Source organism: Electrona antarctica, assembly GCF_951216825.1.
Source record: "Electrona antarctica genome assembly, chromosome: 21".
Classification (NCBI taxonomy): domain Eukaryota; kingdom Metazoa; phylum Chordata; class Actinopteri; order Myctophiformes; family Myctophidae; genus Electrona; species Electrona antarctica.
The window spans coordinates 26,399,003-26,424,453 of record NC_136802.1 but is presented as its reverse complement, the minus strand read 5'-3'; the positions used below and the strand labels follow the sequence as shown (position 1 = coordinate 26,424,453).

The 25,451-nt window shown below is 43.1% G+C and overlaps 1 protein-coding gene across 1 annotated transcript in view; it reads left to right on the top strand.

Moving 5' to 3' along the window:
* Positions 1-7,561: 7,561 nt before the first annotated feature.
* ppp1r14bb (protein phosphatase 1, regulatory (inhibitor) subunit 14Bb) overlaps positions 7,562-25,451 on the top strand; it is a 38,308-nt gene continuing 20,418 nt past the window's right edge. The window contains exon 1 of the mRNA XM_079491710.1: positions 7,562-8,469. Within this exon, the coding sequence (XP_079347836.1) occupies positions 8,206-8,469 (264 nt within the window). The 5' untranslated portion in view covers positions 7,562-8,205. The remainder of the gene's footprint in view (positions 8,470-25,451) is intronic.

Sequence of the window (25,451 nt, the reverse complement as noted above, 5' to 3'; positions counted from 1 at the left end):
ATAACAACGTATAGGTTACCCCAGGTCTAAATGGGTTAAGTGATATACATCATTTGTGCTCCCCTTCTTTGAAACAGAAAAAAGGAAACAGTTATTTGTGTATATATGCCTATAAGAAAACAGAAATTTCTGCAAGTTTGGCCAACATCGCCTCAGATGTTCAGTAGCTATAGTTGTACTGTACTGGCTCAATACTGTAAGTACAGAGACATCTTCAGAATCTGCTGTATTGTTAAGTGGGGCCCTGACCTCATGGGCCCCTGGGCTCTGGCTTAGGGGGGCCCTGATCTCATGGACCCCCATGTGCTCTGGCTTAGGGGGGCCCTGACCTCATGGGCACCTGGGCTCTGGCTTAGGGGGGCCCTGACCTCATGGGCCCCTGGGCTCTGGCTTAGGGGGGGTCCTGAACTCATGGGCCCCTGGGCTCTGGCTTAGGGGGGCCCTGACCTCATGGGCCCCTGGGCTCTGGTTTAGGGGGGCCCTGACCTCATGGGCCCCTGGGCTCTGGCTTAGGGGGCCCTGACATCATGGACCTCTGGGCTCTGGCTTAGGGGGGCCCTGACATCATGGCCCCCTGGGCTCTGGTTTAGGGGGGCCCTGATATCATGTCCCCCTGGGCTCTGGTTTAGGGGGGCCCTGACCTCATGGGCCCCTGGGCTCTGGCTTAGGGGGGCCCTGACCTCATGGGCACCTGGGCTCTGGTTTAGGGGGGCCCTGACCTCATGGACCTCTGGGCTCTGGTTTAGGGGGGGGGGGGGGGGGGGGGGTCCTGAACTCATGGAACCCTGGCTTGGGTCTGTTGGATAATCCACCCTTGTTGCTCAGAGTAAATGTTCCTGCCCACCTCCTTATTTATCTAGCTTCCATCAGTACAACCTACGCATGTGTGGTTCATGTTTATGATGAAAAGATGTACGCGAAATTAAGTGAATTTTATCAGATAAGATCAGATGTTAAACCACAGAGCCTAGCAGAGGAGATGTGACGTTGGGGGGTGTGTGTGTGTGTGTGTGTGTGTGTGTGTGTGTGTGTGTGTGTGTGTGTGTGTGTGTGTGTGTGTGTGTGTGTGTGTGTGTGTGTGTGTGTGTGTGTGTGTGGGCCGTCATATGTGATATAAATGTAACAGTGCTGAAGACATGTCCTCAGAGTGTTGTGAAGAGGTGGAACATATAAATCAACATATAAAACGTATCATACAATTTACAATTTTGGCATTTAGCAGACAATCAGACCTGATTACCATAAAGACTGCAGAAAAACAGGTAGTGTGTGTGTGTGTGTGTGTGTGTGTGTGTGTGTGTGCGTGTGTGTGTGTGTGTGTGTGTGTGTGTGCGCGCGTGCGTGCGTGCGTGCGTGCGTGCGTGCGTACATGCATGTATGTGCGCATGTTTGCATGCATGCCATGGCTTCATGCATGCTCGCACAGACGTCTGTGCTTTGTATCCTATTCCATCGCATGTTGTTGAGACACAGACACACATCTATTGTATAGTTTGTACATCAGTAACCAACACCTTTTCTGTCCAGGACTTCGTTAAACGCGTCGACAAGAGAGTGTGGCTGGGTTTGACTGACAGAGAGGTGGAAGGATCATTCCAGTGGGTGGATGGAACACCACTGACCACACCAACGTAAGACTGACCATCTTCATTTTACCTTCATTCTAATAAATGGTATTCAACAATTGAATATCAATGATATTCAACGATTTGTACAAATCGGTTTTAAGGTCTAAACCAGACTTTCCTCAACGATCATTAATCAAGCCTATACTTTCAATGTGGTGTCCCGATTTTTTGCAAGTCACTATAGTGCTTAGTTATTTCATTTATTTTATTTTATTCCACAGACAGAGGTGGCACAAATAGCCAATCTACAACATTATCAACACATTGCGATGCAAAACGTGTTGTGAGTTTGTAGATCGGCTAATTTTGCTATGAACACGGGTGTGCCTTGGGCACAAAACATTTGAAAACCACTGCTGCGGCGGTGGCTCAGGGGTAGAGTGGCCGGATGGTAACTGCAAGGTTGCCAGTTCGAACCCGGGCTCCCCCAGAGTTAGTGTTGAAGTGTCCTTGAGCAATACACTGAAACCCTAATTTCTCCTGATGTGCTGGTTGGTGCCTTGCATGGTTTCCTCCGCCATCGGTGTATGAATGGGTGAATGTAATGCACAATCTATGTAAGCACCTTGGATAAAGGCGCTATATAAATGCACCATTTACCACTGAATAGTGGTGATTAAAAAGTATTATATATATTTCATCACTACTCTACTGTATTGCATTGTGTTGTCGTTTTATTGTAGCCTGGTTAATAAACCAGACCGAATCAGCCGTTGGCAAAAAAAAGTTGCCTACCAGCTGTGTGATATTAGTCTGGCTTATTAGCCAGGCTAGTTTTATTGTTGATCTATGTGATGCTCTTGTTTTATTTCATTTTATTTATTGTATAGCACCTTTGTTTTGAAAGGCGCTTTATAAATAAAATGTACCTTACCTTACCTTACAGGAAAACTGTGGTCACTTCTGTGTGGTTCATGATGAAAAGATTTACGAGAAATTAAGTACATTTTATCAGATACGATAAGATGTTAAACCACAGTAGCTGAGGAGATGTGACGTTGGTATAAAGTGTGTGTGTGTGTGTGTGTGTGTGTGTGTGTGTGTGTGTGTGTGTGTGTGTGTGTGTGTGTGTGTGTGTGTGTGTGTGTGTGTGTGTGTGTGCGCGTGAGCCAGTGGAAATGTAGCTGTGTTTATGTGTTTTGGTTATGTGATCTTGTGCTGTTTTATATGTTTGCGCAGTTGAGCAGACACATGCGATTACATGGGCACATTTCCTAACAATGATGATCCAAAGTCTGGTACACTTCCCCTTCTTGAGATTTGATTTCTGTGAAATGTTTTGACTTTTGACCGCCTGACCCAGACACTGACAACATTGACACTTCATCAGAGGTCACCAGGTCTGAGGTCATTTAGGCCCCATTTAGACTGCAGTCACATCCAGTCAAATCTGATTTATTTCTGAAATCTGATCTTTTAGCCCGACCATTCACAGTTTCACACTGCATTTGCAAGTGACCAGATCGGATCTGTCACATTTACACTGGCAGCAAACTGAGCCTGAATCAAAAACAAAGTTGTATGTGCCTTCTATTTATGATTACATTGATGTTTTTCACATTGATGTTTGTATGATTTTATTTATTTATTTATTTTTTATTTGTTTGTTTGTTTGTTTATTTATTATATGTTTGCCAATTTATCCTTGTGGGGCTTCCAGGTGGTCCCCAGCTAAATGATGGAGAGTTGGTAACCAAATGGACCCTTAGATCATTAACTCTTGAGAGTGTAACATGAAACCAAATGGACACTTATTATGGGTTTCATTTTACAATTATTGTTAAACATCTGCATTACTTATTTTACTACACAAATAGAGCATGTAGAAGAATTATTATTTTGAACAACTTTGTGAAATTAACCTCTTAAACCCCAGGGGGTTAAAGGGGGTAAATCCGCAACATCGGAGTTGGAACCGGAGACCAATTGGGTCTCCATTGACCCGCTGAGTGCTGTTCAGAGGTGGACAGCCGCTGCCCCCGCCGGAGGGGGCAATGGGGCTCAAGAGGTTTTAAGGGATGAGTTATCCAAGTTACATTTAGACCTGATCCCTGCAGGCCGTTTAATATCATAGCAATGTGAATGATGTTTAATGATTTACCTTTTTTTTTAAATAAACTATAACTATGGTTATTTAACAGCCATTTTAGCGATAATTCATATTCATAAATCCAAAGCTAACCGTCCAAACATTTCTAAAACTCAATGAGTTATAACTTATTTAATACATTTAATAGTTCATTTAATATATTTTAGCGATTTTTCATATCCATAAATCCAAAGTTAAACATTCTACGGCTCTCTTCAAAGATCTCCCCAGCGTTTGTGTGTTTTTTGTTTGTTCTCGTTGCTTTATTGTCCATAAAAATATGTACAAAGAAAAAAAGAAGTGTGTCCGCTAATTTCAGAGGCAGTTCCGCACTCGTCAGAAGCGCGGGTGTGATTATAGCACGCGCCGGTGAGCGTGGGCGAGCATCACAGAAGCGGGCACGTGGTCATAGCACAACCAGTAGCTTTGGACTATGCTTTGGAATGACGCTGCACAGTAGGGTCTGCTCTAAAGCAGTTGCCAGACCTACCAGACAGGCGCGGCCGTTTTCTGCTGTCTGGGCATGTCTTTTCTGGGTTTTTAGACAGCTGGTGGATGAAAATTAAGCTCCACCCACGCGGCTGACTGCCGCGAGGGCAAGCGTTTCCGGGAATCTGGCCGCCGCGGCATTCAGCCACGTGGGTGGAGCTTCTTGGAAACAGTGATACAGCGTTTCCAGACCTGAGCCGACAGCCGTGTCCTGCTGTCGGCCAGCGTCTTTTCCGGGTTTTTAGACAGCTGGTGGATGGACCACGACGGCCAGATTCCCGGAAACGCTTGCCCCGCGGCAGTCAGCCGCATGGGTGGAGCTTAATTTCCATCCATCAGCTGTCTAAAAACCCGGAAAAGACACGCCCAGACTGTCTGGGCGCGGCCGTTTTCTGCTGTCTGGAAAACGGCCGCGCCTGTCTGGTAGGTCTGGCAACAGCTTTATTGAGTTCAGCGGTCATTATTAGAACGCTGACTTCAGTGATTGACCAATCAGCCCCAAGCATTCAAGCATGTCATGTAGGCCTATGTCATGTCATACTATGTCAATACACTCTCAAGTAACACCTTTTTAAATGTATATCTTTGTTTGGATGTTTTGTCTTAAGATCATTAAACAATTTGAATGAATCCACAGCTGTGTCTGCGTTCACCTTGATAACTATTTTCAGAGGCTGTAACTTTCCTCAGTGGATTTGAACCTGATTTCCTGTGCAAGAGCTGACATTTTCACCAAGCTAATAGAGTGTCGCAGTTCTCAAGGGGATACATTGAATCTTAATAAGTTACTATCTGATGTATTGATACTCTGCGATTTATTCAATTGATATTCTGTTAAAGGACCACTTCACCACTTTTCAACTTATCTTCATATTTGGTCCTCACTAATGTTCATGATGAAATTAAAAAAAAAAAAATCTACTTGGCCTGTGTCTCATAGGAGGGCGGTGTGCAGATGGCTTCCATTATCGCATTGCAACTTTTCAGTAATAGAAAGCCTGCCGTTTCTATTAGCTTTGATTCCCCATCGATGATGTCACTGGTGGACAGGTTTCTGCCCACAGCCCTGCCCAGAGCGTCACCCCAAGCATGACCATATATAATATAATAATATGCATGTCATGCCTCGTGAGTTGTGACATCACGTGACATCATCAGGGATGGAGATCCCTTTATTAATTAAGCCCATATATGGGCATTGGAATAGTATTCCAATTGCATTGTATTTTTTATGTCCATTATTTTTATTTAAATTCATAAAGTTAACATGAGTACAACTAAATGCATTTGAAATGTAATACAAACGTTACTTTTCAGGATTCCAATTCGAAAATAGCAAAAAATAGAAGATCTATCAATAGCAGATCACTGTGTCGCAGTGCGACGCATTTTGCTACTTTTGTGTGACAAAGAATGACAAAGTTGGGCATTAATTTACGAAAAAAGTTAAAATACAGAGATAAGATGTTTCTGCCTGACAGTAGGCCTATATATGCAATGTGGCACCCTGGAATGAGTTTGGAAATATACCCTCTCCATCATCAAAATTCCCCTTGTCCTTGTTGGTACTGGCAGAGCTGTGTAATGGTCACTAGAGGGCGACAGAGACCACAGTTCCTCTGCCTTCTTTGCTGTCTGGTCTGAAGTTTGGAACCCCCTCCTCTCAAGTAACCCAGAGCATTGGTTCCCATTTCCAACCTTTTTATACTTAAGTACCACCTCAGAAAATATTTGGCTCTCCAAGTACCACTACCAACCATAATAACTGATACAAATCGAGAGATCACAAATCAATCAGCACAACTGATGCTATTTCTAATGTGATTATCCGTTTTCAAATCTTCTCAGGCCCGGCCCTTCCTACAGGCCGACGATTTTTTTTTACTCTGTCCCAACTCTGTCTGCCCAGTGTCCTGCCTCCCCAGTACCTCCCCAATGTCTGCCCAGGGCCTCCCTAGTGGCATCCCCCACACTCTCACAAGTTGTCACAACTACAATTATTTGTAGGTAACTTCTCATTTACTTTTTGGATACGATTAAGCATTAAAAACCCTGTTTCTAAATAGGCTATACACGTCTGCATGTTTTACAGTGCGTGTTTGCGCACGTTGCGCACGTGCACGCAAATGCGCATGCATGTGTTCACGCACTTGTCTTATAGGGCGTCCCCCCACTTCTAAAAGTAGCACTAAGGCCCAATACCAAAATATAACATTCTGTTATAAGTAAAAGTCTGGTATTCAAAGTCTTTATAGGCTATACAAAAGTATTGGCTAGGCTATATATGTTTCCTTCCTTATTCACAGTTAGTTAGTTAGTTAGTTAGTTAGTTAGTTAGTTAGTTAGTTAGTTAGTTAGTTAGTTAGTTAGTTAGTTAGTTAGTTAGTTAGTTTTAGAAATGTGTCTTCGGTCTCAAACAACAGTAAAAACAAACAGCAACAACAACAGCAACAACACTTACATAATTATCTTCATGGCAAAAATGCAGCACAACAGTGGCAAATACATTAAAACGAATCTAGCGAGACATATAGTCCGGCAGCCTGAGCCGATAGGCTTCTTTTGTTTAAAGTGGGAAATTTGGTATAGTCCTATAGTCTTTTTTATTGGCCTAAAATATTGTCTATATACATACTTTGATTTGATTGATTGAAATATTTATTAACAGTTTGCAGAATTACAGTACATTTCAAGCACAAACTCAATACAAAGGCTGTTACCTGTGAGTGGACGACCCAATTAAGCATTACACTTGTTTACAAGAGGGTCCACCATGTTCAATTCATCAAAACATTTAGACGTACAAATAGACACTTCTATATAGACAAAGAACAGAACAGGAATTCATCATAATGGAGGTAAAAAGGGAAAAGAAACATATACAGTCACTCATGAATCCACTTGTTTAACATTGAAATGCATTTGTATACTGTACGTGTATATCTATTATGTTTTGATTATTATTATTTTTTAACCCAAAGTAGTCTACCAGTGTTGTTCATACAAATGTAAAAACATTTTCGTCCCTGGGTGGACTCGAACCACCAACCTTTCGGTTAACAGCCGAACGCGCTAACCGGTTGCGCCACAGAGACTTTGCTGCCCGTCAGGGAGAGGGTAGCCCTTAAAAATCTCTGTTACGTGTGTTCGTTGTTACAGCTCTGTTTATACCTTTATTTTATTCCTATTTATATTCAATATGTATTTGTACATAACTATCTTGATTGTTTTGTTCCACTTTTGCTTTAATTGGCAATGATTGTAAACGTATGTTTTCTCATGCCAATAAAGCTCTTTTAAATTGAAAGAGAAAGAGAGAGGGAGAGAGAGAGAAAGAGAGAGAGAACGAGATAACGAGAGAGAGAGCAGAGTCAACCCGAGTATTTTCAAAACGTGGAAGCAAAAATCAACGTTTTGTTTGGTGAGCTGCCGCTACGACGTCGGAAGAACACGCACGCAGACGCCGGCGTGCACGAGGACAGAGAGAGAGAGAGAGAGAGAGAGGGAGAGAAGAGAGAAGAACGCGTGAAGCTACCACCGACCGGACGCGTGATTTTTTGTCTCTTTCTTTGTACTCCGATCCGAAACAACGGGAGTTTTTTTTGTATATTTATTTCTAAAGAAGCACAGTTTGCGTGTAAATAATAATATAGAACAAAATAAAACCTTTTTGTATCACAGAGGATCTGTATTTTTATAAGCATCTTCAATCAGGACAGACAGAGAGAGAGGACCATGTTGTTGTTCTTCTGAACAAACCAACCGGTTTACTTTGGATTTTATTCCCAAATAAATTTCATTTGTTCTGCTTTCTTGTGTGCAGCAACACCACGCACGCACGCGCGCGCACAGCTTCGTACCTAACCCGGTACCAATCCTACAGTCCGGAACCACAACAACGGTTATTTTTTAACGGTTATTATTATTATTATTTTTTTAATATTATTTGTATTAGCTGAAACCAGCGGGGGATCCAATCCAACCCAAAACCCAACCCATATGGCTGCAGTGAGCACCAGCCCGGCCCCGGCGGTGGTGGCGGCCTCACCGGGCGGCCCGGGCCAGGGCACTACGCCGGAGACGAGCCCTCCGCCCCGGGTGTACTTCCAGACTCCGGCCGGCGGCAGCGGGCCGGAGGAGCCGGAGCCGGTGGTCCGCAAGCAGGGCCGCGTGACCGTTAAATATGACCGCAAGGAGCTCCGCAAGAGACTCAACCTGGAGGAGTGGATCATAGGGCAGCTCACACACCTGTACGACTGCGAGGTATTACGAGTTATTATTATTATCATCATTATTATTATTAATATTATTATTAGCCTATTATTATTATAGCTCTGGTCCTAAACCTTGTATTTCCCCATACAAAGACTGTAAATAAAAGTGCCATGTTGTCTAAGTGTAGTGAACATATTACATATAAAGTATAATTCTAACACTCACCGAAAACAAAGGCGTTTTTCATGCAGATTATAGCCTTTGCTCCGCGGTGGGTGGGGCAGGGCCTCTCAGAACCTCACCTTTTGTGTAAAATAATACATATTTTTGGGGTTAAAACATGTTTAAAACTGATTGATTCTACGCAACAACGCCCCCTACAGGTATGGTACCATAGGGGACATGCCATTGAACCAGATCTGTAGGGGGCGCAGTTGAGTATGTAAATAAAAATGATTTTTTTAAACACGTTGTTTATTCTGACCCTCCAAAAAGTGGATTTTGCACAAAGGTTGGGGTTCTGAGAGTCTCCCCACCGCGGAGAACAGGCCTTAAAAATCATAAAGCCGCTCTTTGTTTCGGCGAGCATGCATGTGGACATTATATCCTTTTAAATATTCTTCGCTACAGTTTAGAACTCGCACTGCGCAGCGTATGTGGTAAATAACAGTTCCTGGCAGAGCATTAACAATAAGCTCTCCCTCCCTCTCAGTCTCTACCTATAATAGGCTAGAAGAGCCCGATCGAATGTATCGATCAAGCTCTTTGCCTGCTTAAGTAATTGTCTCTGTGACATGATCGATAGCTTTATTATTCAGTGTGAGTGAGCGTTTTGACTGTCATGTCTGTCTGACTGACTGGGACTGTGTCCAAAATAACTGTTGATAAAACGAGACATAACGGGCCTTTTGTTGTGCCTTTTCTGTGTGTGGCCTATAGCACAATGTGGTGGCGTGTCTTCTTACATATATTATGGGCCATAAATGACATAATGACACAGAAATTATATACAGAAGTGTGTGTGTGTGTGTGTGTGTGTGTGTGTGTGTGTGTGTGTGTGTGTGTGTGTGTGTGTGTGTGTGTGTGTGTGTGTGTGTGTGTGTGTGTGTGTGTGTGTGTGTGTGTGTGTGTGTGTGTGTGTGTGTGTGTGTGTGTGTGTGTGTCGCATACATTGCGGAATATTGCATCCCCTGGAAGAGTATAAGCATTGGAAACTGAGCCCCACAGGTAGACTGACTGTGTGTGTGTGTGTGTAACGTATATTATAATTGGATATTGACCTATATACCATTTCTATGCATTTGATGTATTACCATGTGTTGTTCTTGCTTACTGTAAATCACTCTGGATTAAGAGTCTTAGTAGCATATATTAAGTCATAATAAATAATAATAGTGATTTTGATTGATTGATTGAATACTTCTTTAGTCATGAATGCAAACAACACAGAGGTACAGTACGTCAGGTCGGCTTAAGGCCCAAACTACACCCATAAATGGGTTGCCATGCAACTTCTCGCAGCCGTTTGGACCCAAGTTGCATGGCGACCCTTTGGTGTGGTTAGGGCTTAAAGGACAACACACTATTTTCTGAGTCATAAATGTAAACAACACAGAGCCAGAGGTACAGTCACACATTAAGGCTAAACACAAAATAAGTCCTGGGGACTTGTTTCCATTGTGGTCCTATTATATTTAGTTAATTTCATGAAAATAACACGATAATATAATAAAGATAGTCGACAAATGCAAAACATTATATGTACAAAGGGAGAAATGTCGTCTCCTTCCTATGGGAAACATGCGTTTACCTTCCCTTGTGGATTGCATGTTTCCTAGCCTGGGGGGCTAGGAAACATGGAGATCCGGTCGGGAGTGGATGATAACTTACGTCCGTGGTTCCCAAACTTTTTCATGTCAAGGACCCCACAATTTACACTAGTTAGCCCGCGGACTCCCATTTGAAAAGATATGCTAGGGACCCCCATAAGAGAAGATGTTTACGGCTCTAGCAGTGATTCTCAACCCGTTTAATTTCAAGGACCGGCAAATAGACATGTACGTATGCATTAGTCTACGGACCAGCATTTAATGGCATTTCTATCTCTGGGGACCCCCAATATATATTGTAAAATCAATGTTGATTTAACTCTGTACTTAGCTCGGGGTTACAGACCCATAAGGATCCATTTGGTTCCTAACTATTATTTAGCTGGGGACCCCCTGGAAATCCCTCAAGGACCCCTGGGGGTCCCCGGACCCCACTTTGGGAACCACTGACTTACGTCATGTTGTAGTCGCTGGTTTGTAGTCATCAGGCAGGAACTGCCAAACCGGAATCAGAATTACCCCAAATTCCCTGCAGGGTCCCGACCCACAGGTTGAGAACTACTTTGACTCCATTAGGCCAATAATATGCGGGCTGTAGACAGACAGTGGCCTCTGAGTGCTTAAAGGGTCACGTCACCCCTTTTGCAGCCAGATCTTATTTTAATGATGTTTGGCAGACAAACAATTTCCTGGACACTGGTCTCACTGCTGGATTACTACGATGACCATAATGCTTTGCTGTACTCAACCCACCTTGTGGAGAGGGAGAGGGCTGCCTTATTGAGACAACATGTAGTCCAGGAAGGATGTGAGGCCAGTGTCCGTGACATCACTGTAGGCACTTTAAAATACTAAAATATCTAAAAACATCGTATTACACACAAAAACCCCAGGAAAGTGTTTCTTGTCTCCCAAACATCATTAAAATAAGATCTGGTTGCAAAAGGGGTGAAGTGGCCCTTTAAGTCGTCGCTACGCTAGGTTGCTCTCCTGAGCTCCAACGACTTGACCTACATTTCTATTTATTCCTACTGGGAGGAGAAACCACGCAGTCTCATAGCGTGGTTAGTTACTAGGCGCACCGGTTGTTACAGTACCAAGTACATTCACTCAAGTGCAGTATAGGCTATACTTAAAGTACAACTTTGAGGTACTTTGACTTTACTTGAGGTATATGTGCATTCTCCACTACATCTCAGAGGCAAATGTCTTTTTTGTTCCACTACAATCATTTGACAGCTTTTAGTCACTAGTGACTTTAGAGGTTTAGATGAATTACTACAAAAACATACATTAACTAAGTAAACCCTATTGTATATTTTGTATATTTTTATTTTGACCTTGCACATCTGCTAAGTATTGAATCATTTGAGTACTTTTATTTCGTACTTTAGGAAGGCCTATTATATTTTGATGACAATACTTTTGTTACTTTTACGCGGGTCAAACAATGAATACAGGCATTTTAGTGGTGTTGCTACTCTTACTTAAAGATATTAATAAAACGCATGTGAGTAGCTGTATTTCTTCCATCAGAGAGAGAGGGAGAGAGAGATCTGCAGTAATGCCAGCCAAGCAGAAGCACACTGCCTTTCAAAGTCACCTCTGCACGGAGGTCCCCGGGGGTCCCCGGTTCCCTGTGGGGGTCCAGTGTAGGCCCATTTTATAGGAGCTACAATCTGGAACTTATTTTAAAGGTATATTCAGTGATTTGACTTAATTCAAATATCACTTATTTTTTCTGGATAATCCTCCCTACTATAGAGTGTGCTGACCATATAAGGAAATCCTCCCTGTCCCCAGTGAGCCCCTGGGGTCAAAAAACCATAGTTTCAGTTTTGGTGGCGGGTGGCAAAACCTTCATCCAATCAGGATGAGAGGGGCCTTCCTCCAATCATGATCGAGTGGGGGCCCCGCCCCCCCCCCGCTATTCATGTCAGTGGAAGTTGCTCAGTGGTGTTTTGAAGCACCCGGAAGAACCGTCTACTTCCGTCTTTTTTTCGATTTGGGCACCAACATTTGGTGTCCAAAATGCGGAAGTGCAAACGCACTCAACGTTAAAGCCCAGCTGCACGGGGTTTCCTCGTCATACCTCCACGGGTCCGCCTGCAGTCCCTCCTCTTACCACTAGGGCCCAGTGCTACAATGTTGGAGAGCCTGTTGGGGCCTTGGTGAAATCAGCCGTCAAGGGCTTCTGCCAGAAATATCCCATTGGCCGTATAGGGCTAAGTTTCCCATTGGCTTAGAGGCCAGCCAATAATGAAAATATCGCCACTACATTGCTACTAGACTAGACCATCTTGAAGCCATTTATAAATCACAGTCACTGACACGTCCGCTGACGAATCCTTGGTATTTTCATTCGACCGGACAGAGTCAACCTTTCACCGCAGTTTGGAAAGTCCTGGTGACGGTCGGAAAACGTGGGATTCCCTTCTCGCGTGGGACATGTCAGTGGGACATGTCCTGCGGACCGGCACTGGTCCGCGAACCGGTGGTTGAGAACCTCTGCTTTAGATCACCCACCATTTTGAATTATATGAAAAACTGTTCCTCCTGGGATCTTTGATCAAAATGCATGGAAATTTCTACACGTTAACTTTGGACCTATCCGGACATCCGTTTTATGAGCCAATGAAAATTGCAGTTTTATGAAAATCATCTTCTGCCCCTAATACATACATGCAGCATCACATGTTTATGAAACTGTACAGTATGGTAGAGCAGTATGGTCATGCCAAATAGAACTGAAACCAGTCTTACTCCAATTGGCCAAAGGGGGCGCTATAACAATAGTTTGAAAATGAAACCTTTGAACAGGCAAAACTCATGCCTCGTTTGGCTAAAAGCCATGGACCTTGTTTACACATGTGCCTTGACTCATGGGGAACACATCTGTCACTTTGACCAGTAAGCTCCACCCTCAGATCTTCCGGCATTTTAAGCAGTTTGAAAAATGCTTAAACCTGATTTTCTGATTTTTGAGCAATTTGCGTGAAATGTTCTACACAATCTATGGACCATTATCTGAAATCCCAGTTGAAGAGAAGTTTGTATGTGAATATTTGTACAAAAAATATAGCTGCAAGCAGCGATAACAGGCACTTTGAACAGGCATAACTCATGCCTCGTCTGTCTGTATTTATGTATGTTTGGGGTACGAACAGCTGCGATACTGCGGGGTGACCTAAAGTGGCACTGTTGAGCAGCTTAAAAGGGCTTATTGCTTGGTCCCATCTTATTGCTGCTTGCAGCTATATTTCCTTTTTTTTGTAGGCCACCATTGTGTAATGAAGTATAATACCCTATTAACCCATTTAGAATGTCTCCTAAATCCTAAAAGTTTTCTGAAAAACATGTTTCTATGTCAGTGGTGCTCAACCTTTTTTATGTCAAGGACCCCCAGAATTATCTGTATTTGGCCGCCGACCCCATCTGAAAATATGTTGTTTCCCCCCAGAAATAAAGATTTTAGTTAAAAATGTTTGCGTGGCACAGAGTGCCGTGCTATGAGCTTGTAGATCTGCTATTTTTCAATAGCTAAAGTATAACATAATGCTTAAAACACCAAAAGGGGTTCCCGTCCTGAATGGTTTAATACAGGGTGGTGTTTACCTGCAGAACTGCATTGTCCTCTCTCTGTGTCGAGGTGTTTTCACTGCTTGCTATGGAGGTGTGGGTTCACCAGATAACGAATCGATTAGATACACTTTTCTATGTTACTGCACAACGTCATGGCAATTGTTTTATCCTTCAATACAAGCAGTCAGAGCTACTAGACCACAGGCTAGACTAGACGGTCAGATCGTTGATCAAACAAGCTACAAAATCAGTCTAGGCGGGTTCAGCTAAGTAAATAAAATTGCCCACGAAAAGTTAAAAAAGAAAAAAAAACACTAGCAGCTGAAGACTCCCTCTCAGGTAGACAAACATCCATTCAGACAGATGGTACGGTACAGTACAGTACAGTAGGTCCATTGTCTCGTGACATGTCTTAACAAAACGAGAACACACCCATCCGCCCGGCTCTTCTTCCTACGCTATGCAAATACACCTTACCTCTGCTGACTCCTCCTCCTTTATGCAAATAATATACACCTGGCCTCTGCTGGCACCTCCCCTTTATGCAAATAATATACCCCTGGCCTCTGATGGCTCCTCCTCTTTATGCATATGATATACAACTGGCCTCTGCTGGCTCCTTCTTTATGCAAATAATATTCACCTGCCTCTGCTGGCTCCTCCTCTGTATGCATATAATATACACCTGGCCTCTGCTGGCTCCTCCTCTTTATGCAAATAATATTCACCTGCCTCTGCTGGCTCCTCCTCTGTATGCAAATAATATACACCTGGCCTCTGCTGGCTCCTCCTCTGTATGCAAATAATATACACCTGGCCTCTGCTGGCTCCTCCTCTGTATGCAAATAATATTCACCTGGCCTCTGCTGGCTCCTCCTCTGTATGCAAATATACACCTGGCCTCTGCTTGCACCTGTACTGGCAGCATGATAAATCCAATCCACTCACAACGCACACACACACGCACGCACATGATAAATCCAATCTACTCACAACAACGCAGTCTGTAAATAGAGCCGACCTGCGTTTCCACACACACACACACACACACACACACACACACACGGTAAGGTAACCCATCCGTCCACTGATTGAAAACCGACGCCTCACCGGCATTACGTCGCTGTCGGGCAGAAAACCTCTTATCTCCGTACCCTTAACCCATTTAGGATTGAGACCAGATTCTACAAAATGTCCTAAAAACCTATGTTTCTATGTCAGTGGTTCTCAAAATATTTCATGTCAAGGACCCCCAGACATATGTAATTGGCCACCGACCCCCATCTGAAAATATGTTGTTCCAGACCCCCTGCAGAAGCAAAGATTTGAGTTAAAAATGTTCGCTCTGAAAGAATATATATTCAAAGATTTGCGCCACATTTAAAAAAAAAAAAAAAATCTCGGGTTTCTTTAATGGCATTTAATCCAGAATTAATAGTATTTTATTTGCCGTACGTTAGCTTTTTTTAAGCATCCATCGCTAGCCTCCGGTGGCTCCCATGGTTTGTATGTCTATAGAAGTATATCGATATGTAAACGGCCACATTTCGTATCATGTGACTTTGTATCGTATTGCAATGCAAATCGATTTATATCAATACTAAGTACTTGTCCGTTATATTTAACAGTTTTAAAGGGTTAGTTCAGATTTTTGGACTTAAAGCTGTAGGAAATACTTGCCATTAAAATAGTGGCTGCAAAGGTATTGGCCCATTTAGCTAGACCTGATGACGCATCAGTGTCGCGTTGTAGCTTTTAACCACTTTAACCATTATTTTAAACTTTAGCTGTTGAAAAATTCTACACGCTCATATGCTATGCAAACGTTTTTACTCAAATCCTTGCTTCTGGGGGGGTCCCTGGAACAACATATTTTCAGATGGGGGTCGGCGGCCAATTACATATAATTTTGGTGGTCCTTGACATGAAATAGTTTGAGCACCACTGATATGGAAACATAGGTTTTTCAGAAAACTGTTTAGTAGCCATTTTGTAGAATCTGGTCTCAGGTCGGATTAATTCACCCTTTGTCAAGTCCCATGGTTGTAGCCTGGTTAATAAACCAGACCGAATCAGCCGTTGGCAAAAAAAAAATTGCCTGCCAGCGGATTAGGGTCTGGCGAGGCTCAGTAGCACGCCTCTTTCCTACAACCGAGAACAGGTCGGGCCAATCGGGACACGGTATGCAATATGGGCGGGCTTTGGTACAGTGACGTTCAATGCTTGAGACCTTTGACTGACAGTAGCTCTGACCAATTGCGTCAAAGAGAAAATGTTTGAACCCGCCCCCCGGGAAATGAAATCCAAGTTGAGCCAGCCCAGACTAATATACCGCGACAGTGTTGTGTGATATTAGTCTGGCTTATTAGCCAGGCTACCATGGTTGTGCCCCTCTTCGCTCTTGGTTGCTGTTTCATGGTTGGACAAAAATCTTTTCTCTTCATCCACTACCATTGAAATAACGTGTTTTTCTTCGTATTGATATTCTGTGTGTTCAATTCTTATTTTAAACTTGGTGTCGGTAAAAAGGAACATCACAGGCGCAGCATGGTGACTGGGCATATCATGTTTGTTTTTAGTTTTTTCCAAAAATGATGTTATAGCAAATTCAACATAAACAACGCAGAACCAGGGTGGAACAAGTCAGAAAGAGCCTGCTGGTTAATCAGTCAGGGACCAATCAGAAGTCTGACAAAGGCTGAATTGATTGCCTTAGTCCTGTGGTGCGCTATGCGGTAGAAATAGGTCAACAATACAAATGAAATTACGCTAGTTTTGTGGATTAATGTATTAATGTGTGGCCCCCAGTGACCACAAAATGACCGGAACTACTTAATATTCACCAAAACCAGACCAGAAATCCCACCACAGGACTTCAATGAATACCTTTGCAACCACTATAATGGTATTTCTATACTACACTAGGAAGAAACAAGAAAAAGAGGGTTTTAATTACTTTTCCATTCCATATTGCTACACTTGGTCTGTCAATGAATGTGTCAAGGTACGGGTTTATCCATATGTTCAAATACAATATCCATGTATTTGCCAGAGAATCACTTGTTTAGTCATTTATGTCCATATTAATACATATTTCTTGCTCAAAGACACTTCGACACTATTCATTTATTTATATATTCATATATTCTTGTATTCATGTATGCGTTCATGCTCCAAAACACGTGTCTATTTGACCATGGTCCAACGTGCTTAAAGGGACACTTCACCCTTTTTGCAAAAACTAATGACGTTTAGAAGATTCATAACACTTTCCTGGGGTCTATATGTATGTGTGTAATATGTGGTTTTAGATATTTTTGATTTTAGCAGTGTCCATGATGTCACAGTCACTGGTCTCACTTCCTTCCTGGACTACATGTTGTCTCAGTAAGACAGGGGGAAGGCTCCCCCTATCCACAAGGAGCAGCAGTGCACGAAAGCATTATGGGAATTGTAGTCCAGGAAGGAAGTGAGCCCAGTTTCTGTGACAATCTAAAATATCTAAAACCACATAATACACAGGAAAGTGTTCTAAATCTTCAAAACATCATTAACATATATATTTTTGCAAAAAGGGTGACGTGTCCCTTTTAATATAGGGAGTGTGGTCGCTAGTTCAGTGATGCGCAAACGTCTTTCATTTCATGGACCCCAGTTTGGCATGCACGAGACGAGACCCCAGTCAGTCCCCCGTAACTCTGAGAGTCCATTTGCTTCCATATACACTCTCTGAGTTACAGACCCGTAAGGGTCCATTTGGTTCCATTCGTACAGTTGCCATCGCTGTTTGCTGACAAAAGACATGTAGTGTTGCTTGTTTCCTTTCTTTGTTCACCTCTCCCTCTGTCTGCCCGTCCGTCCGTCCCCCCCTCCCTCCCTACGTCCGTCTCTCCCTCCCTCCCTCCCTCCCTTCAATTAGAATTTCAATTCAAAGGAGCTTCATTCTGGCAGCAAAAGTGGAACGATCCAACCAAAACAAAATGTATGCATGATTGAAAGGTGAATAATCTCTCCCTCTTCCCTTTCTCTCTCACCTTCATCTGTCTCTCTCCTCCCTCGGGGTGGGTGGGTGTTCAGACTGCAGATCGCTCAAGTGGTTAAAGGGGGATGTACCCCTCCTATTGGCTGATGTTCGGAGCTGGTTTTAAGATGAAACTCTCCTATTGGCTGATGTTTGGTGTATGGTTTTAAGATGAACCCCTCCTGCTCCTATTGGCTGATGTTTGAAGTCTAGTTTAAAGACGGGATTCCCCCTCTAGAAAAAAAACACTATGGCCTCCCCACGGCTATTTCCATTCCAACGATTGTAATACTTATGTTTGTAAACTGACGTATGTGTGTCCCTCAGTGAACTGGGTTTATATTTCTATTCTTAACTGTACACTTATTATGGGACACAGAGAGAGAGAGAGCTCTATACCACCTGCTTAGTGCAGTTACACACATGTGCACAGGTTGCTCATCAGGCCTTTTGTGCATGCATGGTTGCTGAGGAAGTATATGGGCTTATAATGTAGGAACTGGACTGTGTGTGGGGTGCGCACGCGAGTCGGTCAGTCAGGGCGACTACAAAGACTGCTTGTTAACAGTAGCAATGAAAGAGGCTTGTGTGTGTGTGTGTGTGTGTGTGTGTGTGTGTGTGCGCAAACACACATGACTGCCCTCTGCCCCCTCCCCCTACTCCCCCCCCCCCCCCCCCCCCCCCCACACACAGCATGTAATAGGATACATGTGGTTACACGGCAAACTCCCCCTCAGTTCCGGTCTGTAATGGGGGGGGGGGGGGGGGGGGGGGGGGTGGGTGTGGGTGTGGGTGTGGGTGTGTGTGTGTGTGTGTGTGTGTGTGTGTGTGTGTGTGTGTGTGTGTGTGTGTGTGTGTGTGTGTGTGTGTGTGTGTGTGTGTGTGTGTGTGTGTGTGTGTGTGTGTGTGTGTGTGTGTGTGTGTCAAGAAACAAACGCACAACGAGTTTAGTTTTGTGTGTTACTCATTAAAGAGAGTGAATCAGCATGATAGAGTGAGGTTGGCATACAGCAGAGAGAGAGAATCAGTGTGATAGAGTGAGGTTGGCAGGAGAGGGAGAGAAAGAATTGGCGCGATTGAGTGAGGTTGGCATACAGTGGAGAGAGAGATGCTTATTACACAGGCATTTTGGCATGTGTCTAACATTCATTTTTTATTCTTCATAACAAGAAGAAAATATAACCATTCATGATCGTTAATCCTTCAATCCTAAACTTAGATGATCTATGAAAACACACGTCTCTGCTTCTGGTGACCAATATTGTCCTTCTGATGAATGTTAGACTCATTGAAAACACACATCTCTGTTTCTGGTGACTGATATTTTCCTTCTAATGAATGTTAGACTCATTGAAGACACGCGTCTCTGCTTCTGTTGATTGATATTGTCCTTCTAGTTAGTTGGTGTGAGAGTGAGGTCTAGCCAACACCACTCCTAGATCGCTGCCCTCCTTTCCAACATCAGGTTCTTGAGCTCTGCAGTGTTGTTAGCTAAGCTGTCGCGCCGCAGTACGTCTACGTAGGTGGTGTGCTTCTTTCCCCTCTTGGCTTTGCCCTGGGTTGGGTCCCATAGAGTCAATTTACTTGCCTCTACTTCTGGGTGCCCGAACCAGCCTAATCCTTCTCTCTCTGACTTTGTCTGTGACCCGTGGTAGGTCCCCATAGAGGTCCACATTTCTTGTTCAGATGCCTTTCGTAGCATTCTTGTGTAAACTCCATCCAGGGCTCTTTCCTGTTGTGCTGTGAGGGTCCATGGCTCAGCCACTTATATGAGGTTAGGGGACTTACGTGGCCGGTTAAAACTGATGTTAGGGTTAGTGTTAGGGTTAGTAATGTCGGAACAACGTGCGCCGTCGGCTGTCAAAATGCAGCCTACTGAATGTCTCCAAAACATGACAATATAACATTTCACACTGGAGACAGTTGCGGTAGGTCAGGAGACGCGTCTGCTGGAGCCTTTCAGTGCATTGATGGCATTCGAATCCACTATTAGTTTATTAGTTCGTACAGTCTAGCAACGGGGGCTCTATCATGATTCATGAGTGCGCGATGAAGCGGAAGTGCAGACTCTATATAGCATTCAGGCGGTGTAGTTCCAGACTATATAACATTCAGGAGGTGTAGTTCCAGACTCTATATAGCATTCAGGAGGTGTAGTTCCAGACTCTATATAACATTCAGGAGGTGTAGTTCCAGACTCTATATAGTATTCAGGAGGTGTAGTTCCAGACTCTATATAACATTCAGGAGGTGTAGTTCCAGACTCTATATAACATTAGGAGGTGTAGTTCCAGACTCTATATATAACATTCAGGAGGTGTAGTTCCAGACTCTATATAGCATTCAGGAGGTGTAGTTCCAGACTCTATATAACATTAGGAGGTGCAGTTCCAGACTCTATATATAACATTCAGGAGGTGTAGTTCCAGACTCTATATAGCATTCAGGAGGTGTAGTTCCAGACTCTATATAACATTCAGGAGGTGTAGTTCCAGACTCTATATAACATTCAGGAGGTGTAGTTCCAGACTCTATATAGCATTCAGGCGGTGTAGTACCAGACTATATAACATTCAGGAGGTGTAGTTCCAGACTCAATATAGCATTCAGGAGGTGTAGTTCCAGACTCTATATAACATTCAGGAGGTGTAGTTCCAGACTATATAGCATTCAGGAGGTGTAGTTCCAGACTCTATATAACATTCAGGAGGTGTAGTTCCAGACTCTATATAGCATTCAGGAGGTGTAGTTCCAGACTCTATATAACATTCAGGAGGTGTAGTTCCAGACTCTATATATAACATTCGGAGATTGTGGAATAGTTATCTTGCTACGCGAGTACGCGACACTAGGAACTTACTGATTTATACATTTGATATAAAGAGACAGATTGATAAAGATTATATGATATGAAGTGAACAGCATGTAATCAGAGAACTTAGTGCACTAACTGTTGCACAACAACAATACAGGTATGTGTTAAATGGAGCAGAGCGGAGACACTCTCCTCCAACCCAACCCAAGGCAACCCAACGGGTTTGGAACAAAACAACATTTAGGAAAACGGTAGACGTGTTTTATTTTATTTTATAGACGTTAGGAGAAGATTTACAAGACCGCATGTGTCTGTGGCATTGAGCTGTAAAGGCCTATTCATACTCCAGATTTAGGTGAAGAGGTGGCCACCTTTTCGGGGTTTACCTCTTCACCAAAACGGTGGTTTTGATGGCGCCGTTCATAGTTTATCACAATGCTCAAACTGCTCATGGACGTGCTAACCTCCATGGCCGACACTACATTTGTCCATTGTTTTCCTTCTGCTTTCTCTCTACTGCCTATCTGCCTCTATCCTATTCCTTTCTGGTCTTTCCCTGTTCCTTTCCTATTCTATATAGTCTCTCTTTCTGTCGCTGTCTCTATTTCATTCCTTTGTTCTCACGTTCTCCCGCTGCTCTGTTCCGGGAGTTTGTTTGTTTGTTTGTTTTTACGTTGGGAGCTCAGCTTGCAAAACCAACTCCTAGACCAATCACATTGGCCGGAGCGAGTCTTGGTGACGACTATTTTGGTGGTTAGTAAATACAGAGAAGGGCTGGGGAGAGCGGTGGTTTTCTCTTCACCGCGGCTCAGTGACATCATGTTGTAGTTTTCTGTGATAGCGGTGGTCACCTCATCACCGAAAACTGGACTATGAATTGGCCTTCAGTCTGACCGGTTTTGTTTTGTTTAACTTAGTTTAGTTTCCAAACCTAAAATAGTTTCAAACCAAAACATGCAGTATTTCCACACATAATGGGGAAAAATGAATACATGAATCATAATCAAGGCAGACACTTGAAATAATGGTGATACCGCGATTTGAAGTTCCCAAACCTTTCAGGTCGAGACCCAAAAGAGAGATTAGACGTTTGCCCGGGACCCAATCTGGTGAAGATATTTGGGGAAACAACAGTGGTCTAAGCAAGGTGACAGGGAAGGTGACAGTCACTGCTGGAAGAAACTGCAGTCACTTTCAATGTTAATAGTATTTGTAGTAGATAACAGTAGTACAATTTGAAATTTGCACCCTACGGCCAGAAAAATAATGAAGTCTGTGTGTTTGACTGGATTGCTGAATTCATACAATGCCCATAATGCTTCAGTGATGTAAATAGGGTGCGTTTTGCGTCCCAAAACGCACTTTATAGTTATGGGACGCAATAAACCATCAGCCTCTGCATCCTGTGGACGCAACTTTATCCTGGCTGCACTGAAGACTATGGCACTCTCTCGGTCACACACTGTTCTACGTGGAAGTCTAGCACTCTTTCGGTCACACACTGTTCTACGTGGAAATCTAGCACTCTTTCGGTCACACACAGGCTGCAACATCGGGTCTCATCACAACCCAATGCGCGACCCGTGAAGTCGGGGGGAAAATAATAAAAGAGAGAAAAGAAAAAGACGGAGTGACAAATCGTTAGCAACAAGCTATGCTAACAGACAGGTGGTGGTGGTGTTGGCTATTAGCTTGTTGCTGCTGCTGATTCAACGCACTGATTGAACTTCACTTCATGTCCGCCTGTAACGTGAACGAATCCTGACACCAGCGCTGCAAAAACAGACAGATCTACAAGCTCTCAACGCGCTGCAAACGGCGCTGCAGAGATGGGCGCATCTGCAGGTTCTCAAGAGCTTGTGAATCTGTCTTTTTTGCAGCTGCCATTCTTCCCTGTAGACAGGGACTCAAGTGACTTCTAAGTTCCACTTTTCCAAATAAATTATTTTACATCCACAATGGCAAACCTATTTGCATTTTGGCTAAGTACAATAATTGCAACTGCAACTTTTGGTTGGTATATTAAGCTATGTTAAATCCACTGTTGCCCACTATTAGTATTTCTTACTGAGTCGTGCTTGCTAATACTACTAGCCTACATAAAAATATATACTGTATAGGCCTATTTGATATTTTTATATATATTTTTTTTTATAATTTTTTTTTTATTATTTTTGAGTGGTGCAACCACTCCCTTACGGAGCTATGTGTGTGTGTCTGGGTATGAGCACAAAAATAGCATGGTTGTTTTTCACCATCTGTGCTCAACCTAACGCACACACAAACACACACGCACGTATTAACTGTATATATGATGCTTTCGGGGGGTGCCAATACATTACAGTGACAGTACAGTACAGTAGAGGGACCGCCACACGGTAACTGTCATTTCTCAACCGTTTCGGACGCGGCACGGCACGCCGGAACCGGCCCCGGCCCGGCCCCCTGGGCGCATTCCTGGGGGTCTGGAACCCCCCCCCCCGCGAACCCCCTCACGGAGTTGCACCACTCACTTCACACAGGTGTGATTTTTTTGGGACTCATAGGAATTTTTTGGGACTCATTTGAATGACCACCTGTGCATCCCGGGACCCATTACATTGAAAACCTATTTACATCACTGATGCTTTATTGCACTTCCCCTCCTTGTGGAGAGGGGGAAGGCTGCATGGAAGTGTGACTTTGTAGTCCAGGAAGAAAGTGAGATCACATTGTCATGGTTTTTGTTCATGAACATGCGGGCGTCATGACTAAAATATCTAAAAAACATATTTCACACATAAAAACACTAGGAAAGTGTTCCTTGTGTCCTAAACATCATTAAAATGGTTACAAACGCCAATGCAGACTTGCACAGGTTGAAGGAGTGCAGAGTGGGCCAGAGAGACCTTTCTGATCACTCAGGGGTATACTTGACTTTTCATTTAGATGGTAGAAGGAGAAAAACACTTTGGAGAATGAATACCAGCCTTTTAAATAATGCTGTATTTAGAGAAGAAATGGAATCAGACCTAACTGAATATTTACAGGATAATGACAGGGGAGACGTGGACCCAGGTATATTGTGGGATGCAGCTAAAGCGGTTCTCAGAGGGAAAATTATAGCCCGAACAGCTAGGATAAAAAAGGCAAAGGCTGAACATTTTTCGAAACTACAAGAACAACTGAGGGAGTTAGAACAAGCGCATGTTACAAACAAGGAACCTACAATAAAAAACCAAATAAAAAATATTAAACAAGAAATAGACAAAGTACTGAGTGAAGAAGTGGAAAAAAATCTAAGATTTATGAAGCAAAGATATTACGAGGCTGGCCCTAAGGCGTCGAGGCTTTTAGCCTGGAGGCTTAAAAAACAACAGGCCGAAAACACCATATATAAAATTAGAGACCCAGTTACAAATAAAATTACCAGTAATATGGATAGCATACAGAATGCATTTGAAACACATTTTAAATCACTATACTCCCAACCGGACAGGGCAGATAAACAAACAATTGTTGATTTTTTGGAATCACTAGACCTCCCCTCAATTGACACAATGATGAATAAAAAACTAATAACACAAGAAGAAATAGATGAAGCCATTTCTAGCCTAAACTCCAATAAATCCCCTGGCACTGATGGATTTCCACCTGAGTGGTATAAGGCTATGAGGGAACACTTACTCCCCCTACTGCAGAAGTGTTTTAATTTCACGTTAAAGGAAAGTCATCTTCCACCATCATGGAATGAAGCCTTTATATCTGTTATCCCCAAGGAAGGAAAGGATAAAACGGAATGTGGGAATTATAGACCCATAAGTGTGTTAAACACAGATTATAAGCTATATACCTCAATTTTAACAAGGAGGATGGAGGAGGCAATGACATTTCTCATCGATGAGGACCAATCGGGTTTTTTGAAAACCAGGCAAACCCAAGATAATATAAGGAGGGCTTTACATGTTATTGAGCAGATTAATAATGAAAAATCCAGCGCTATCGTAATCAGTCTGGATGCTAGGGCTGCCTTCGACAGCGTGGATTGGGGCTTCCTCTACTTAGTAATGCACAGATTTGGTTTTTGTGAGGGTTTTATACAACGCATTCAAGCACTCTATTCTTCCCCTACAGCAAGGATAAAAATAAATGGTAGTCTTTCCGATCCCATAGCCCTGGAACGTGGATGCCGTCAGGGCTGCCCAAGCAGTCCGAGCCTCTTCAATCTTTTCATCGAGCCGCTGGCCCAAGCAATTAGAGAGGAAATAAGATTAAAGGGGATATCCATAGGTGGAGAAGAATATAAAATCGGGTTGTATGCTGATGATGTCCTTGTCACAATCATGGACCCAGGTTCGGGGCTACCTACACTGATGGAAATATTGGAAACATATGGTTCTTACTCAGGGTATGCCCTTAATGTAAATAAAACCCAGGTATTGACATTCAATTACAATCCTACACAAGAAAACATAACAAAATACAATTTTAATTGGTATTCATCTCATATTAAATATCTAGGTGTGAATTTGCCCAAGGACCTGTCGCAATTGTTTGACGTAAATTACAAAGGTGCAACGGAAAAAATGTATGATGATCTTGGCAGGTGGAGCGTGCTTCCTCTCGATTTAGGTGGCAGAATAAGAGCAGTCAAAATGGTAATTTTACCCAGATTACTATACCTTTTTTTGTCACTGCCAGTGGAAATACCTTTAAAACAATTCAGGGAATGGAATAAACATATCTCACGTTTTATTTGGGATAAAAAAAGGCCAAGGGTGAAATTTTCTACCTTACAACTGCC